This window comes from Anabrus simplex, chromosome 3 (genome assembly GCF_040414725.1).
Source record: "Anabrus simplex isolate iqAnaSimp1 chromosome 3, ASM4041472v1, whole genome shotgun sequence".
NCBI lineage: Eukaryota > Metazoa > Arthropoda > Insecta > Orthoptera > Tettigoniidae > Anabrus > Anabrus simplex.
In genome coordinates this window covers 432311080-432330827 of record NC_090267.1, presented here as the reverse complement: position 1 = coordinate 432330827, position 19748 = coordinate 432311080, and the positions used below count along the sequence as shown (strand labels likewise).

Below are 19748 nucleotides of genomic sequence, written 5' to 3'. Positions count from 1 at the left end.
CAGAAGACAGACTTGCACAAACACGTATTCATACGTGATCGGCTGCAGAGCACTGTGCTTGGAAACACGTATTGATACGTGAGCGGACAGCAATGTGTTAAGACTCTACAAGATGAAGACAAATCTGTTGTTCTTGTCAGTCAGAAACTATTTCTATGCAGCCTGTGACTACATGATTAACAAGTTTCCTTTTAAGAATGATGTGCTAAAACATGCACAGGTTGCTAAACTTGATACCATTGAGGAAGCACAGTTTTCTTCTGTTAATTACTGTTTTGGAGAAGTTTCCTGTTATTTTGTGTAAAAGAGAAAACAGAACAAAAGATGACACTGTGAATGAATTCCAAAGCCAGTTTACGGCTCTTCAGATAGGTGACTTATCTAAATGTTGGAAGTAGCAAGCTACAAATGATTCAAAATGGGCGCAGTTGTTGAGTATCTGTGGAGCTTGTGGACATCTTAAATAAAACAGGATCTCTAGATTAATGCTATCTGTTGTTACCATATCACATAGTAATGCATATTTTGAACAAAGTTTTAGGCTGATTAAGAAGAACAGGACACAGTTCAGGTCATCGATGTCCAGTGGAACTCTGGAAGCCATTTCAATTTTGAAGAAGTTCTGAAGCATGTTATACAAATATTCTATTGATTTTGTGAAGAAAACAAAGCAAGCCACAACTTTAGCTGTTAAATCAAACTGAAAGATTTGTCTGATGGTGTAAATAACTTCTGTGCATTATGCAACAACATACCGTATAATCCCAAATACCACCTAACGTTTTCCCCCAAAATATTGGTTCTAAATCTTGGGTGTGGGTCGTATTCAAGCCGTTCATTCTTGTAAATATTTACTACATTTATATGGAGCATTGAAATAGATTTGAATACGGTTACCGTACTCAATATACCACATGTAAACAGGCATTCAGGTCTTATTGTTGCTGGCATGCTGGGTGCGCGAATAGCTGATCTTGCGGGATATCGTACTTTGCGAGAGTCGAGACTGTTGGTTACGGAAGTGTCGCGTTCTAGAAAACAAGATCAATTTTTTTTTTCCCAGTACGGTTACAGTGGCATGTGAACGCAAAATGTAAGGTAATGAAATATGGTAAATCAAATAATATGGGTAAATATGCGGTAAATATGAAAGCCGCTGCTGCGGATGCTTGATCTTAATTTGTTTCACAAGTGTTGCTGGCATGCTTGGGTGCGCGAATAGCTTATCTCGCGGGATATCGTACTTTGCGAGAGTTGAGGCTGTTGGTTACTGAAGTGTACCTCGCTCACATTCAAGTTCAGAATCTGTCCCGTGAAAGTGCTATCTCGATAGTAAGCGATGGATTCAAAATGGCATCTGTGGTCATTTACTGTGAGTGAGAAACTTAAAGTTGTAAGCAAAGCTGAAATATACGCAAATCGTGCCGTTGGGAGAAAGTACGATATTGATGGATCGTGTATTCATGTTTGGCGGAAGAAGAAGGAAAAACTTGTAAAAATTAACGACGATCGCAGAGCGTTCCGAGGGCGGAGTGCAGTGTTACCGGAAATTGAAGAATGACTCCACAAATTTGTAATAGAAAAACGTGAGTTAAGATATGGTGTTTCTAGTGAAATGTGTCGATTGAAACCACTGGAGATCTCAACTCAAAACGCAGGGTTTTACTGCAAGCCGTGGGTGGATCCGAAACTTCTATCGGAGAATGGGATTGTGCATTCGGAGACGTACGTCTATTTCACAACGTCTCCCTCGGGCGTATGAAGAAGAATTAATGGCCTTTCAGCGTCACATTATTCATTTGAGGAAGTAAAATTCTGATTTGCTATCGCAAATTGGGAATGCTGACCAGACACCTGTCTATTTTGATATGCCTTTGGAAAATACAGTGGATATGTAGGGTTCTAAAGGGTTCAGAACAGGTGGTAACAAAAAGCAGTGATCCACGGTAATGTTGTGCGTGTTAGCGGATGGAACCAAGCTCCCTCTGTATGTGGTTCTGGAAAGGAAAACACTTCCGAAAGGAAACTTGCTGTCCGGTGTTATTGTTAGAACACGAGTCTGGCTGGATGGACAGTGCATCAGTTGAGGACTGGGTGAAGTGCATTTGGCAACATCACCTGTGAGGTTTGTTACAAAAATGAAACATGCTTGTGTTGGACAGTTAACCGAGGACATACAACTGACGCCGTAAAAGATATGATGAGGAAAGGAAAAGCCGATCTTGCAATAATTCCCGTAGGACTCGCTTCTATTCTACAGCTGTTTGATGTGTGCGTGAACCGTCTTTCAAAACTGCAATGAAACAGTTGTACACTAAATGGATGTCTGATGGTGATCACGCGTTAACACCAACCAGACGAGTGAAGAGGCCTGAAGTGGGACTGATGTGCAGCTGGATCAAGACTGCATGGCACGCATTCCCAACGATCTAGTGTCCAAAAGCTTTAAGAAATGTGTAATTTCAAATTCAGTGGACATTAGTGAGGACGACTATTTGTGGAAAGATGCCAGCGACGAAAGTTCCTATGGTGAAACTTCAGATGACGACAGTGAATTGTGAATGATCCGAGTATTGGACCGATTTTATTTACAATTTTTGTGATGATTTTATTAATTGTAAGCTGTTTGAATTTATATTTGTGGTATATATATGAAGAAAATTAAATAGGTATGCAAGTTATTTTATTTTTTATTTTTTCTGTATTTTACTGTCTCAAATTTAGGGTGTGGGTCTTATTCGGTGGCGGATGGTATTTGGGATTATACGGTACTCTTTACTTAAAAGTTTTAATTAGTCATATGCATAAACAAATTATGTCATGTGAGTAAATTTCGTTGATGTATTTTAAGATTTTTGTGTTAAATTAACTGAGATGAAATATATTGTCCATTATAATGTCATTGGTTTCATGTAGTGTTTTGTATTAAAGCTGTTGAACTCGTAATTATCTCAGGTGAAGAAAATACATTAATTTTGTCGTTTTTTGCAGTACAAAGGGGGATCAAGTATAAACAGGATTTTATTTTTTATTTAAATTCATTTTGTGAAAAAAACAAGGCAATTACAATTTATTTTTCTACATAGTTTCCTGCTTTGGAAATGCATTTGTCCCAGCATATGGGCAGCTTTTTGACGCCCTCATCGTAAAAACAACAGGGTTCTGCCACCAGCCAGTTAGGCACGAAGTCTTCCACTCTCTCGTCGTCTTTAAATTGTTGCCCTCCTAGAGCTTCTTGAGGGCCGATTGTATAAACCGTTTGATCTTAGATCAGAGACGAAATTAATTTTGGTTCATGCAAAACTTGGACATTTGTATTGTATAAATGTTAATCTGAGATGAATTCGCACTGAACTAAGATCAACTTCGACTGGAGAAATTTCTCCAATCAAACTATTTGATCTTAGTTCAAGGAGTTGTTTTCTACTTGAAATACAAGAACAGCTGATTGTTTTACTGTAGTGTAATAATTCTATAACATAACCTCGATAAATTGCTTACATTATTATCTTATCTCATTCGTATTTTACAGATGTCTGATTCCTCTGATTCCTCAGATATATATCTTCTGTTGATGTAAATTATTAATTTTGTCAGGCTCCCCGTGTGTTCTGTGAAAGAGGAAATCCAATGAGATAATTGAGTGATAAGAAGTTTTTTTCCTTCTCTATTTTGCTTTACGTTGCACCGTCACAGATAGGTCTTATGGCGACGATGGGATAGGAAAGGCCTAGGAAGTGGAAGGAAGCGGACGTGGCCTTAATTAAGGTACAGCCCCAGCATTTGCCTAGTGTGAAAATGGGAAAACCACGGAAAACCATCTTCAGGGCTGCCGACTGTGGGGCTCGAACCCACTGTCTCCCGATTACTGGATACAGGCCGCACTTAAGCGACTGCAGCTATCGAGCTCGGTGATAAGAAGTTTAAACTGAGGGATCGCTTGGGAAAAGATAACGTGGAACAGCTGGTGGAACTCAGGTTGCGTGATATTCTAGTTAAACCTACCAAGATAATTACCTTTGTCTCCAATGCACGTGTTATTACTAACTTTGAGATTCTTTGCCACGGGAAGTTTTCAGTTAGTCGTTGGTGATTTACTGCGTGTAGACGCAGCGACAGTCTGCAGAGCCATTCATCGTGTACCAGTATCTAATCTTATTGCTGCGCTGAAACACGAGTTTATCAAAATGCCTTCCGAACAAATTGACGTGAGGTAAATCATGCGTGATATTTTCGATGTACAACACTTCCCTGGTGTCCTAGGCGCTATAGATTGTACCCACATACCTATAATATGTCGTGACCCTAAGGGATGTACAACAGGCTGAGGACTTGGGTTCGGAGTTCTGGGAGCGTATAGTCAGATTGGCAAAGTTTAAACACTAATTATATTCTACACCCAGGATATTCACACATCAATATATACAATAATACATACAATATAAAATCTCTGACACCATTTACTCTCAATCCCTTCTCAACTTCAGATCTATGAGAATGTCTTTAAGTCTTGTTCCTCGTACACACAAGAATACTTATAATGCATATATTTACTGTTGAATACTTAACTACGGAGTATAGCTGATTCTTGTACAGCTGACGTCTTCACTCTTCTCTTCTTGTCTTCTCTTCTGCGTAGGTATCCCTGGAACTCGTTAATCTTCGCGGCGACGTGAATTATCCCAATTACAATTAAGCTGCTAGTCTATAAGCTGATATTCCAACACCTACTTTGACAATCGGTGTGGAGAATCTTTGTGATTGTTCAGCAACAAGTCACACTCAGTTCAAGAGCCTGATACCCCTCTATCTTACTATCACTTTACTGCGTCTGCGACTGAATGCTAAGTTTACCAGTACTCCAACAGTTCTCCCTAATTAACTATTCACTCTTTTGCGCGATACTGCCTACCGTCGAAAAGCCTCCTTTGAGGTCTACTAGTCCAAAAGTCTTCTTCGAGTGTCGTGAGTCAAAAAGCCCTGTTGTTTACAAGTTACCCAGTTATATAGTTTCTTCTATTCTTTCTCGAATAATCCTACTGATTCATATACCACCACCACAAGTCACTAGTTCACGTCACAACTGCACTGTTCTCCGATTGGTTGTTGCGCACGGAACCACCCTGTCACGTTGCATTACACACATTGTTCTAGAACATTTGGAAGCTGTTTCTACGTCTCTTACACGTGACTCTGTATATTTCTAACCCAAAAGAAGTGCGCATTTGACTTACACAATGTTTCATAATATTGAGACACAAAGCTCTTGGCTTACGAGCTCCCAAAGCAACATCGAATATTCTAAATCCTTCTTTGAAATATTCTGTTATTTCTCTTATTATTATTACTGTCATTTATGAATTATGAGTTATGAATATACACAAACTCTCCTATCATTTCCCTTCATATATACATGAGTCCATATGCCTGCTACTTTTAAATCACAGGCTTTCTACCCTGGAGTTCGCGGATTCGAATCCCATTCGAACCCGTTCGCTCTCTCGTTAATACGCGGAAGGCGTGTCGTGAGCCGCCGTTGACGACAAATATATCCTGGGGGTGATAACGCAGAAGTTTATAGGAATCGTCATGGGTGGTTTTCGTTAAATGTTTGTTATTTGTGATGATCGGCTCAGGTCCCTAAATATCGTACAAGATGGCTAGGATCTGCTCACGATGGCAGTCATCATCATCATCATCCTAAATCATGTCCAGTTTCCCGGGTGTGGTATATGAGCCTCCTCCATCTCATCCTGTCCTTGTACCATTCCTCCTCCACCAACTTGTCCCGATCATGACCTCACAGCAGTACATCGTTCTTAACTAAATCTATCAATTTCCTTCGTGGCCTTCCCACAGGTCATCTTCCTTCTACTTTTCTGTCAAATTCATTCCTTGCAGTTCTGTTCACTGGCATCCTCTTCATGTGACCAAACCACTTCAGTCTTGATATCTGGATCTTACTGAGGAGAGAATCATCTATTCCTACTTCTCTAATTTTCTCATTCCTAATCTTGTCTTTCCTGGTTTTCGGGATCATAGTGCGTAGGAATTTCATTTCATCTGCCTGGAGTTTGGAATTATATCTATTGGTCAGTGTTGTGGTTTCGAGACTGTATGTAATAATTGGTGTATAATAAGACTTGTACAACGTCATTTTTGTTTTCATGGGTATTTGCTCATTCCACAGCAGGTGTCTTACCTGGTGGTAAAATTGTGTTGCCTTATTGATTCGATTGTTCACCTCGTGTTTTGCTAGGCTGTCATTTGATAAAAATGCTACCCAAGTATTTGGAAACTGGAACGCTGTCCAGTCGGGCTTCATTTAACATGACTATTGGTTCTGCTCCTTCCCCATACACAGTCCTCATTCCAGCTTTGCATTGTCTCTCCCAGTTCCTCTTTGGAGTCACTCCAGATCACATCATCATCTGCAAATATGAAGGGTTTGATATCTCCATGTTCTTTCCTTTTAATAGATTTCATTACTACATCCATCACAATAATAAATAGAAGTGGTGGCAATGAGCTGCCCTGCTGCACTCCTCTCTTTGTTTCAAACCAGTCCGACAAACCACGTCCTACTTGAATGCAACTTCTATTCCCACTATACAACATTTTGACTTTGTCTATGAGGCTGTCTCGCCCCTGAAGTTCTTTCATGCATGGCCAAATTCCTTCCCTTGGTACACTGTCGTAGGCTTTCTCAGTGTCCAAAAATATTAGAAATAAAGGCTTGTTCTTCTCCCAGTATTTTTCCATTAGCATCCTAATTGCAAATATAAGGTCTGTAGTTGACCTTCCTGGTTTGAAACCATACTGCTCTTCTTCCAAAATTGGTTCAACAATATTTCTGATTCTGGTCTCTATTATTTTTTCCAATATTTTCAGGACATGAGACAGTAGTGTAATACCACAATAATTAGTACATTTTCGTCGGCTTCCTTTCTTGAACAGAGGTACAATGATGCCCATCTTCCAGTCCTCAGGGATAGTATTTTCCTCCCATATCTTGTTGAGCAGTCTGTAGAGCTATTGTATTCCTGGAATTCTCAACGCTTTCAGCATATCTGCACTTAGTTCGTCTATGCCCACTGCCTTTCCTTTCTTCATGCTCTTGAGCGCATTTTCAACCTCAAGCCATATAATTGGTGGTTCAGTTGTGGTTCCTCGACTTGGCTCTCCTTTATCCGTTGTTATGTTTTCTGTATCTCCATTCAGCAACTTTTCGAAATAGATCTTGAGTTCCTGTTTAATTTCTCCCTCTTCTTGTGCCAGAGTTCCATCATCACGTTCTATTGCTTTTATGGTCTCTTGATCCCTTCGCTTGTTTTTCACTACTTTGTATAGCAATTTCATATATCCTCTACTGTCTTCTTCCAGTTTGTTTGCAAACTCATTCCATTTCTTCTCTTTTTCTACCCTTACAATGTTCTTTACAGCAAGTTTCTTGTTCCTGTATACTCCTTGGAGTCTTTGTATTTCTTTTCATTGCAATATCTTCATTAATTTACGAGTGCATGCTCATTTCGAAACAGGGGACATTCCAGAAGGCATAGGCTTACTCCTGGGAGATAGTGGCTATCAGTTTTGTCGTTACCTGCTGACTGCAGTACTTTATGTCGAAACAGCTGCAGAGCGAGCTTATAATGAAGCTCATAAAGCAATTGGGTCAGCAATAGGAAGAATATTTGGGGTTGTGTAAAGACGGTTCCCTTGTCTCAGTATGGGGCAAAGAGTGAAGTTACCTCGTGGTTTTTTAAAATTTTTATAATTTTCAAAATTGGCTTTATTTCGCATCGACACAGATAGGTCTTACGCCAACGATGGGATAGGAAAGGCCTAGGAGTGGTAAGGAAGCAGCCGTGTCCTTAGTTAAGGTACAGCACCAGCGTTTGCCTGGTGTGAAAATGGGAAACCACGGAAAACCATCTTCTGGGCTGCCGAGAGTGGGGCTCGAACCCACTATCTCCTGGTTTCAAGATCACAGCTGCGCGCCCCTAACCGTACAGCCAACTTACCCGGTGCAATTTAAACTATGGCATCGTTGTCCTCCTTTTGCTGCTTCATTTCAGTAATTTTTTCTTTCTTTCTTTCTTTCTTTCTTTCTTTCTTTCTTTCTTTCTTTCTTTCTTTCGCTAGAATATGAAGGAAAAGAGATTCACACTGTTCAATGTGACTCGCGATACTCAGCTGTTTCTGCGCTGTTACCAAGCGCTCACCTATGAACTGGAATCAAAACTGAACTTCGATTAGTTGATCTTAGATCGGTGTTATACAACACGACACCGGTCTGATGTTCGATCATTTTCTGAACTTAGATTAAAACTGATCTCCAGTCAGTGATATTTATACAATCAGCCCTAAACGGTCTGAACAAAGGAAATCGCAGGGCGATAAGTCCGGGCTGTAAGGGGGATGATCAAGTTTAGTCCAGTGCATTTCCTATAGATTGGAGACAGTTAGTGCTGCAGTATGGAACCGTGCATTGTCAATCGGTTGGTCTCGTCTTTTGCGGCGATATGCAACCCTCGCCTCGTTCAACAGGATTGATTGTGCGTCGCTCATGCAAAAAAATCATCATCATCCTTTCATGTATTAGTCCTATAGAAGAACTGTTACGGTCTATACAAAAGATTTGCATTTTCACGCCATCTCTTCCTGGGGCGTCCCAGATATCTCTTCCCACCAGGACAGTAGTTTATGACTGCTTTGGGGATCCTTCTTCTGTCCATCCTGTTTAGGTGTTCTAGCCAATTTTGCTGGTATTCATAGATGTATTCCAATATATATCTGCTTTTAAGATAATTCAGCACTTCTGTATTTCCTTTGTGTTCCCACTTAGGTAACCTCATGCAAAAAAATCAATTATCAAAATGCCTCACCGATTAAAAAAACGGTTGCAAGAACCTTGTCATCTGATGGTTGAGTCTTGGCTTTCACTGGTGCTGCCTCCCCTTTCCTCTGCCACTCCTTACACACACGTGTCCTTGACAATGTTTGATCACCAAACTGTGCAGTCAATCTCTGGCAAATTTCCGCAACTGTAACTCCTTCACGTGCAAGAAATTTTATAATTATGCGTTGCACAGTGGAGGGGTGCACCTTTTGCTCCGACATCGTGAACGTTACTGAGGAAACAGCGGGAAATATCTTAACGGCATGCTCTCCCTACTCCTAACAGTCCCACCTAAGTATAGCAGAAGCGCAGGACCAGTCCTACCAATTGTTGATGTTCAGGAACAAAAATCCTGTTTATCAATCAATCAGTCAATACTGATCTACATTTAGGGCAGTCGCCCAGGTGGCAGATTCCTTATCTCTTGTTTTCCTACCCTTTTATTAAATGATTTCAATGAGATTGGAAATATATTGAACAACTCCCTTGGTAAGTTATTCCAATCCCTGACTCCCCTTCCTATAAATGAATATTTACCCCAATTTGTCCTCTTGAATTCCAACTTTACCTTCATATTGTGATCTTTTCTACTTTTAAAGACACCACTCAAACTTATTCGCCTACTAATGTCATTCCACGCCATCTCTCCGTTGACAGCTCGGAACATACTACTTATGACTAAAAAACCAATGAACGTATTTATTAATCCACCTATTCAATATTTTTTTGTCCACTTATATGTGGTTACAAATATATAGTAACACTTGACATTTTCGGGACTTGTTTCGCCCTTTTTAGAGGGCATCCTCAGCCTTAATACAATCTTGAAAATATTACACATAATATTAAAAAAGAAGCTCCAAAATTAGCTTTGTGACCTTGTTACTTAAAATATTGGAACACGTAATGTGAAAATGGAATTCATTTGATAAAATCATGATAAAATGTCAATGGAGCACTGTCTCTGGTCATTCTAAAATCATTTGTTCCAATACTAAAACTGCTTCTTATATAAATTTTGAAGTTCTAATAAAATGGTTCGATTAAATTTGTCTGTTATTTCTCCTAATGCGATAGTACATACATTTTTCCTTTAACAAAATAAAAGCAATATCATATGAAAAAATGTCTTGCAAAAGACATGGTCAAGGTGAAGGTAGTAAAACACTCGAAGGGTAGTTGTAAATAATGTGGAAACTAAAGCCTCATTATACGATCGTGAGAAATGTGGGACGTCATGCAGGCATAATTTTGTAGAGCACCCTTGCCAAGAGCTTTCAGTGCACATGCCAACTCGTGTCCTCATACCAAGGTGGTGCAGCTCTTTTCAGGCACACCCCCATTGGAGGTGAGCTGCATGTACCATTTCAATCACATACCAGCCCTCCTGCCATTCTTAAATTTCTGGCAGTACCGGGAATTGAACCCGGGCCCCCGAGGACGGTAGCTAATAACACTAACCGTTACGCTACGGAGGCGGACAGAGCTTTCAGTAGTCTACTGGAATAATCATTCTGTATTTGTTTTAAACAGTTACACACTACCTTCCATTATATCAGTAAACAGAACAGAAGAGTGTACATCATTCTCAATATAGAAAGTCATTTGATCAGTTACTTTTTTTTTGTAATAAATGAATAATTTCATTTCTGTGATGGCAAGCCTGCTTTGGGCCAGATTGTTAAATCATTTGTACATTATATTTGCAGGTCTTAAATTTTCATTTTCAGTCTCATCATTTTGGAAGGTCAACTGAAGTAAGGAAAGCATCTGTGTATCTGATAATGTGCAAATTATGAACTAAAGATGATTTTGTTGAGGTTTTTATTGTTAGATTATATTTTGGTTTCTACAGTTCTTTTAATTTATTTTTACTTGTTTGATTTTCTAGTGTCAAGATACCCTTGTCCAGTTTGGCACATTTCTTGGCTCAACTTTATCCATGGAAGAATATGTTACTAAGCTACCATCCATCCATAGTATGTTGGCTGATTACCACATGCACGCTGATGTTGCGTTCTTTTTGGCTCGGCCTATGTTCACCCATGCAATTAATGTGAGTGAGAAAAAAAATACATATTTATTTTGAAAGTGTCTTATAGAGTTTAATATTGTCATTTGAACCATTAACTCTAGAATATAATGTTTGAAATTCAGAATAGCAATAATATCACCAAGCAGTGAGAAAGGATGAATTATTGGCAGAACTCTGCACATTTTAAAGTGAAAAGAAAAAAATTTCTTATTTCTCAGTGTTGAATATTTGATTTTTTTTGTTTTTTAAAGGCAAATATTCTTCAAAATAATCACTTTCTTAGACTTGATAATGTTTTGGAATTTTTCCCGTGTTTCAGGAGACTTTGCTCTGTTCCTTTAGAAGAGAAAGCTCATCTGTCCACAAAGAAAACTTCTCTAACAGTGACGGTTTGAACTTGAAAATACTATATGGTTGGTTTATTGTAAGTGGTACCAGATGGCTCCCTGTGTGCTAGCCTCAAGGTGTTTTCTGTTCAATACATGTCCAGTATGTCAGTGTGTTGTGAAATAAATAGCAAGGTCATCAGATTAATCAAAGACGATGGTGAAGGAATATGGTGGATGAAATAGATAGATAAATAAATAAATAAAATGTTGATATTTTAAAGGACTTCTTTGAAATCATTTGTACAGCATTCTCAATATAGAAAGTTATTTATTTTGTCTGCCATATTCCTCCCCCATCGTCTTCGATTAATCTGATGACGTTGCTGTCTATTTCACAACACACAGACTTATTGAACAAGAAACAAGTAACTTTGAGTTAAGATGGCATTGTCATTTCCCACTCAGAAGGGTAGCCATCTGGTGATAACGAGAGTAACACACAATACACTAATGATCTAGTATTTTCAAATTCAAATTGTCGCTGTTAGAGAAGTCTTCCTTGTGGATAGATGTGCCTTCTCCTCTGAGCAAATTCTCTGCAAAAGATAATTTCTCTTTGTATCCTTTGACACTGCTAAAAAAAACAAAGGATTATGATGTCTATCAATACGGGCCACGAAAATGTCAATTTATGAATCACTTTTATATTTCACCCTATGCTGGGGCATCTTAATTGTAAAATTTGTTGTTATATGTGTGCTTGCATGGTAAGTCTCTAGTCTCCATTTATTGCCCGTGGATATATATTTTGCTACAGTTATCTTTTGTACCTCAAGAGTTTTATTATAACATTCAGCTAATTATCCAAAGTTCAATATGATGCAATGAGGACTTGAAACAGTGAGATTGAAAAAAACTGTTAAAATTACTGTTTGCCATTTTTGATTCCTTTCCATCACTCACAGCATGAGATATTGACTTAGTTAATACAGGGCATTTGCTGGAAAATCCAAGTAGCTGAAGGAGAGAACTACTCTTGGACTAGCAAGGTACCTGCTTCCCATTAAGTTTGGCTCTCAACCGCTGCAACACTTAACATTAATTACACATCATACCCCAAAAATAAAAAATCACTTGGATTATGTTTGGAGATCTACCTGGCCACAATATTTGCTGGTTACACTTTCATGATCTTGTGCCTGGATAACATCTCTATGTCAGTATCCTGTCTCTGTGATGTCTAGAGAGACCAGAGATGATGATAATTTATGTGTTTTGGAAACAGGGAATTCGTTTTTGTTTTGTAACATCCTTGTAAAGTGAACCATATACAGTAAAATATCATTCAAAGTGCTTCAGACTCAGAAATTGGACTTTGAATTACGCTATTTTGAATTGCCCGTCAATCCTGAATCTCTAATATTCTCGCGCCGATTGCATAACATTCAACCTGGTAACAAACAACGGGTCACTGTTTGTCTTCGTTTGTCAATAAACTCCCGGTTGATTAGCAGCATCTCACCACACTTCTCTGCTTGTAGCCTTCCTTTTAAGAGTCTTATGGATCAGACATCTGGTTGATGTACTCTAATTTCAGACTGCCTCTGCTGTTCTTAACCTCAACTTTTTCGTGATTATTGTTTTAATGAGGCCATAATATCTTAAAAGTTGTTCTGTCCAAATAGTTCTTCTGGTTTGGATGTGTTTCTGAAGGCATGGTGATTCTTCCCCCATTCTCCGCAGTACCTCATAATTCGATAACTTGTCGACCTAGGGAATCTTGAACATCCTGCAATAGCACCCTATCTTGAATGCCCTCGGTCTTTTCTTTTCTGTCTCTTGAGGTGTTTAGGCTCAGGAGAGGTTCGTAATTCCAAAAGAGAGAAGATGCCCCCAATGTGTTCCATATGCTGCCGAATTCACTGTGGCCCACATCCTCACAAAATGCACTGGTCTCTCTGGCCTAAGACGGAACCTTGCTCTACAGGAAATCCTCAAACTCATACTAGCTGACGACTGGAATGCAGTTTATTTGCTTTCTGTGTGAGAGTGGATTAAGCAAGTGCATATATATTTAAAATAATATTTTACTCAGGAAACGTGGTTCAGGAAACTTATATTCCGTTCTTACTTGATGATATAATTTTGTACCCTGTACTTAGTCTGTTATTAATTTCAGGGTTGATGTCATTTCTTCCATTAATAATGCTGCCCAGATACATAAACTGTTCTACATTCTCTAACCGTTCTGTCTATGTTCACGTGGCTTCTCTTTTTCTCTTTTCCACAGTGCATGACTACAGCTGTCTTTTTACTAATTACCTAATTACCTTTGTGGATTTGACCTTGACACAAACTTTAGAAAGTCTTCTACAAAAAAGAAACATTCAGAATCATTGATGTCACTTTCCCTCCATATCACCATTTGCTCTTGGTAGTACAAGTTACGTGTATTTTGTTGTTTTATTTCTTTTCTAGATTCATGCCCTTGTTCTGCAGATGTTCGTAAATTTATTTCAGTACTACTTGGTGATTTGGTGCCCCAGCTATCACTAACCGTGTTCGGTGCTCATTCGGATGTGCTTTTGATATATGAATATTGACACACACACACACACACACACACACACACACACACACACACACACACACACCCACCCCCGAGGGGACTTAAACAGTTGCCTGCAACGGTTCCACACGGGCTGAGAGGAATTACTTTTGTCATTAGCCGAAACATTACTTCTGTTTGAATCATCCATCTCAGTACACGATGTGTCGTCAGCAGAGGTAGATGAACTTCAGTTAATCTTACGTGATCAGCTGATCATTCGAGTGCTGTGGTAACTAAGCACTGTAAGTAAATAAACAAATATGGCTTCCCAGACTGAAGATGTATACATGTTCAACTTGAATAGATTATATCAAAACATAGGCTAATGAAAACACAGATAACGTAGTATTGTACAAAAATCAATTTAAAATAATCACAATCCTATCATGAAGAATACATCACGTAAAAGAATAATCCTATAAAGATCACATGCAATATATACAAATACATGTGTGTGCACTCACTTAATGTGACATTAATTTTTATAATAGTCTGTACAAAACAAGCCTACAGAAACTTCACTTGCAGGTTACTTTTACTCACTCTTTGGAGAGAGTCTGCACTTGATAAAAACAATAGAGACTGAAACAGCAGATTACAGAAGAGTTTGACTGAAACAGTAGAAACCCTCCTTTGTGATGCTGACAAAACTATTTGTGTCAACAATTAAAGTTGAGCAGGGTCACTATTGCGACGATTATTATATGAGGAAGGAGTCACTTGGTAGTTTCTAATTAAGAAACACCAATTTCCACTTACTAGACAGGTGCAATACTTTTGAAGTATGATTTATCTGTATTTTTAAAGAAGCAATTCAAATAAAAATTTAAAAAGTATCTTGCATCCTTGGGACTTAAAAGATTACTTTGAATTCTATATTTCGAGTCAGCTGAGTTCAAATTAACGAGGTTTTACTCTGTTGCATTCATTTTATGAAGTGCAGTCGTTGTGTTGCCACCAGATTCTATTAACACCTTGGCCGCTGTCTGACTTGTATGTTCGTTACGTTGTTACCTCGCTACATGATGTTGACGCGTATTTGCGTCATTGTGTATGATCCGGTTTTGCTTGTCTTTACTGGTCGGCACAGTGATTGGGCTCTGTTCTGCTGTAATGGCACTCAGGTTGAGGTTCATGGTACGTGTTTAAGGTTATTGGTTCATGACCTGTTGCTTTCAAACATGGCATAATAATGGATGAAAGTGTCGTTGACAGTTATTCTACTGGTCCTTCAAATTCCAACACAAAAGGTAAATGCAAAAGGCAAATCAATGAGAAAGGAATGTAAGTTGTGCCACAAAAAGGGGAAGAGAACTGACTCCATTTACTTTTGACCTCAGTTCCCTGAAAATCCTGTGCTTTGCTCAGAGCCTTGCTTTAGGATTTACCACTCACTAGTGCTATACATGATGTGAATTGCTACATTAACATTTACTACTGCATCAAAAAAAATTCCCTGGAGGATATTCTTGGTGTGAACAATTATTACATAATAATGTAACATCGTTTGTTACAATGCAATGTAATTATGCTTTATTAATAACGCTCACATCAGTGATGCACATGTTCATCTACCAGCACTTAGGAAATTATATCATTCTTTAGTGCTGTGAAGCACTTGTGCGTCATCAATGACTTTTTCATGTATATGTGTAAAAACTTCACTTGTAATGTTAAAACTATCATACCTTCTAACTGTAGAAAAAAATTAAAAACATATCAGCTCCTGGGGCGATTGGTAGTTAATTAAGCCAGCAGTGAATGTGTTAACCTGTGACCTTCATGTATATGTGTAAAAACTTTACTTGTAATGTTAAAACTATCATACCTTCTAACTGTAGAAAAAAATTAAAAACATATCAGCTCCTGGGGCGATTGGTAGTTAATTAAGCCAGCAGTGAATGTGTTAACCTGTGACCATCTCTTTTTTTGTTGTTGAAATACTTATCGTGTTTCATTATTTCTGTTATCATTGCAGAACATAAAAGTAGGTACTTAGAATGCAGTGTGTGCTTCAGGAATTAATGGGCCCAATTTCTTTCATGAACCTGTTAATTTCTTGAGATAATACATCAAAAATATTTTTTTTGCATATATTTTCTAAGAACTAAAGAAAAAAATGGCACTTGGTTATTTTTAGAACAGGCCAACAGTTCGCACTGTTGAAATTCATTTCTTCAACTTATAAATTTCATGACTTGGGTTCAAGTTTGGTCATTGTAACCATTTAGCTTCTTGGAATAGTTTTCTTATTGTCACCCATACCTGTTTAGGTGATTAGATGAAGCCCTTCCAATAGTTGTCATTGTACAGTATGATGTATTTTTTAAGACTATGTCATAGCGAGATCATAATCATCATCATCATCATCATGTCAAAATTGATTTTGAAATTTGCTAAACTCTCTTTTGTTTATTTTTCTAGTTGAAGTTTGAAGCTCTTCGTAAGCTCGACCCTAATGGCAAGAAAATGTCCCCTTCAACGAAACACCAGAGGTATTGTGAGGCTGCAAGTGATGTCATGAGTCCTATCGTTGCTTCAGTGCGGCCACTACACCCACCAAAAGTTTGGGAGGATATATCGCCACAGTTCCTAGTGACATTTTGGTCCCTCACTATGTATGATCTGTTTGTACCCACTGAGAGTTACCAACGTGAAATTAATAAATTGAAACAGCTCGCATCTCAAGCAATGGACTCGAAGGACTTGGTATGTGGACATAAATATAAAATAAGTTGTAATGTATTTAATTATCTTACAGTTGCAAGGAAGTTTTAGTATTGAATGTTAAAACGACTTAATGTGTTACATAATTTAGTCTGGTAAGTCATGATATACGTAAACTGTACAGTGTCATTTAACTTGGTTGGTCGATGATATTTTTGAATGGGCAAATGCTGAGGCTGTACCGTAATTTTTTAAATTTACAATTTGCTTTACGTCGCACCAACACAGATAAGTCTTATGATGACGCTGGGATAGAAAAGGCCTAGAAGTGGGAAGGAAGCGACCGTGGTCTTAATTAAGGTACGTCCCCAGCATTTGCCTGGTGTGAAAATGGGAAACCGTGGAAAACAATTTTCAGGGCTGCCGACAGTGGGGTTTGAACCCACTATCTGCCGGATGCAAGCTCACAGCTACGCAGCCCTAACCACACAGCCAACTCTCCCGGTATGTTCTTTAATTAAAGCCACTGCTGATTCCTTCCCTATTTAGCTGTTTCCCCTTCTATAATTGCTGAAATGGATAGGCTCTCTCCATCAATCTCAGGACTTGAAGACTACAATGTATGAAGATATAGGGATTGTCCTTCTCCATTTTTGTTTCCATGTTAATCATGTCTCCTATTTCTGTTGCTCCCTCTTCCCACACTTACCTAACATTGTGTTCGTCCTATTAAGTGTGTTCCTTTCTTATTCCCCTCCCTCACTCTCTCTCACATGATTTGACACTTATTTGCTCCTTTCCTATACCGTATGCAATTATCTTCATATTGGTCCATTTTGACACAATTAGAATAAGTAGAAATAAGGATTCCACCTAATCGATACATATTTATTATGTGTGACTATATATATATAAATATATCACATTTTGGGACAAGTTTCAGTCATAAAAAATGATCATCCTCAGCCACTTATAGCTAAAAATTAACAAAGCATTAGACTCTGTATATGTACATGAAACAGTGACAAAACTTCATCATCTTCATCATCCTAAACCATCTCCAGTTTCCCGGGTGTGGTATATGAGCCTCCTCCATCTCATCCTGTCCTTGTACCATTCTTCCTCCACCAACTTGTCCCAATCATGACCTCTCAGCATTACATCGCTCTTAACTAAATCTATCCATTTCCTTCGTGGCCTTCCCACGGGTTGTCTTCCTTCTACCTTTCTGTCAAATTCCTTCCTTGCAGTTCTGTTTACTGGCATCCTCTTCATGTGACCAAACCACTTCAGTCTTGATATCTGAATCTTATTTAGGAGAGAATTGTCTATTCCTACTTCTTCTCTTATTTTCTCATTCCTAATCTTGTCTTTCCTGGTTTTCTGGATCATAGTGCGTAGGAATTTCATTTCAGCTGCCTGAAGTTTCGAATTATCTCTATTGGTCAGTGTTTTGGTTTCGAGACTGTATGTAAGAATTGGTGTATAATAGGACTTGTACAATGTCATTTTTGTTTTCATGGGTATTTGCTCATCCCACAGCAGGTGTCTTACCTGGTGGTAGAATTGTGTTGCCTTATTGATTCGATTGTTCACCTCATGTTTTGCTAGGTTGTCATTTGATATAACGCTACCCAAGTATTTGAAAACTGGAACGCTGTCCAGTTGAGCTTCATTTAACATGACTATTGGTTCTGCTCCTTCCCCATACACTTTCATCACCACCGTCTTGGTCTTGCTGATGTTTAAACCCTATTTCTTAAACTCCTCATTCCAGCTTTGTATTCTCTCTCCCAATTCATCTTCTGAGTCACTCCAGATCGCAACATCATCTGCAAATGTGAAGGCTTTGATATCTCCATGTTCTTTCCTTTTAATAGATTTCATTACTACATCCATTACAATAATAAATAGAAGTGGTGACAATGAGCTGCCCTGCTGCACTCCTCTCTTTGTTTCAAACCAGTCCGACAAACCACGTCCTACTTGAATAAAGCTTCTGTTCCCACTATACAACCTTTTCACTTTGTCTATGAGGCTATCTCGCACTTGAAGTTCTTTCATGCATTGCCAAATTCTTTCCCTTGGTACACTATCGTATGCTTTCTCAATGTCCAAAAATATTAGGAATAAAGGCTTGTTCTTCTCCCAGTATTTTTCCATTAGCATCCTAATTGCAAATATAAGGTCTGTAGTTGACCTTCCTGGTCTGAAACCATACTGCTCTTCTTCCAAAATTGGTTCAACAATATCTCTGATTCTGGTCTCTATTATTTTTTCCAATATTTTCAGGACATGAGACAGTAGTGTGATACCACGGTAATTAGTACATTTTCGTCGGCTTCCTTTCTTGAACAGAGGTACAATGATGCCCATCTTCCAGTCCTCAGGAACAAAACTTACACATCAAAATTGGGTGGTGTGCTCATGAGCTATGAAGTTTGATGTGTCTTAAAAAAATTAAAATTTTGCATCTGGTGATGTCACAACGGGTATAACTTCTTAAAATTAAAATTACTTCTAATCCCATTCTCATTGGATAAAAACAATACAGTAGGAGTCTGCTATAGCGAGTACGGCATATAACGAGAACCTCATTATAACGATAACCCCGTTATAACGATAACTTTTGTCCGTCCCTTTGAAATTCCTACATTAAACTGTATATTATCCTTCGGTTACAGCGAGAACCCTATCATTGACGTATCTATTATTACGAGCGATTATGCGCGCTCGATTTTTTCCATTGCCAATATTTATGCACCCAGTCATTATACTGCATGTGATCGATCATCTTCGGTACCGTATCGTTTTCTCGTTATGCCCACCAGCGAGCTCTCTCGTCGACATTCAAAGGCAATTTCGGAGTCGATTAGTAATACCCGTCGACTGCTCTTCCACAAGGAAAATGAAAGAGAACATGTTTTCGTAATAAATGCGTAAATAACGTGTCCGATAAACATTAACTCGTTAAAGATAAACGCTGAATAAACGATCCCTTACTTTTAATGCTAAATACCTCAATTAAGTAAGAAAGAGATAGGCCTACACCTCAAGATATGGAAGAGTGTATCATTGATTACGAGGTTAGTTTATATTTTATCACGTCCGTTAAATTACGGAATGGCTATTATCATGTAAATTTATAGCGAGAAGGTTATAATTTCTCTACTTTCGCTTGAAGTATGTTTTCATCATGCATATAGT

At 38.5% G+C, this 19748-nt stretch overlaps 1 protein-coding gene across 2 annotated transcripts in view; it reads left to right on the top strand.

The window, feature by feature from the left end:
- tho2 (THO complex subunit 2-like protein) overlaps positions 1–19748 on the top strand; it is a 547726-nt gene that overhangs the window by 254700 nt on the left and 273278 nt on the right. For both annotated transcript variants that reach the window (XM_067143459.2, XM_067143457.2), the window contains exons 16-17: positions 10791–10955; positions 16299–16583. In XM_067143459.2, the coding sequence (XP_066999560.2) occupies positions 10791–10955; positions 16299–16583 (450 nt within the window). The remainder of the gene's footprint in view (positions 1–10790; positions 10956–16298; positions 16584–19748) is intronic.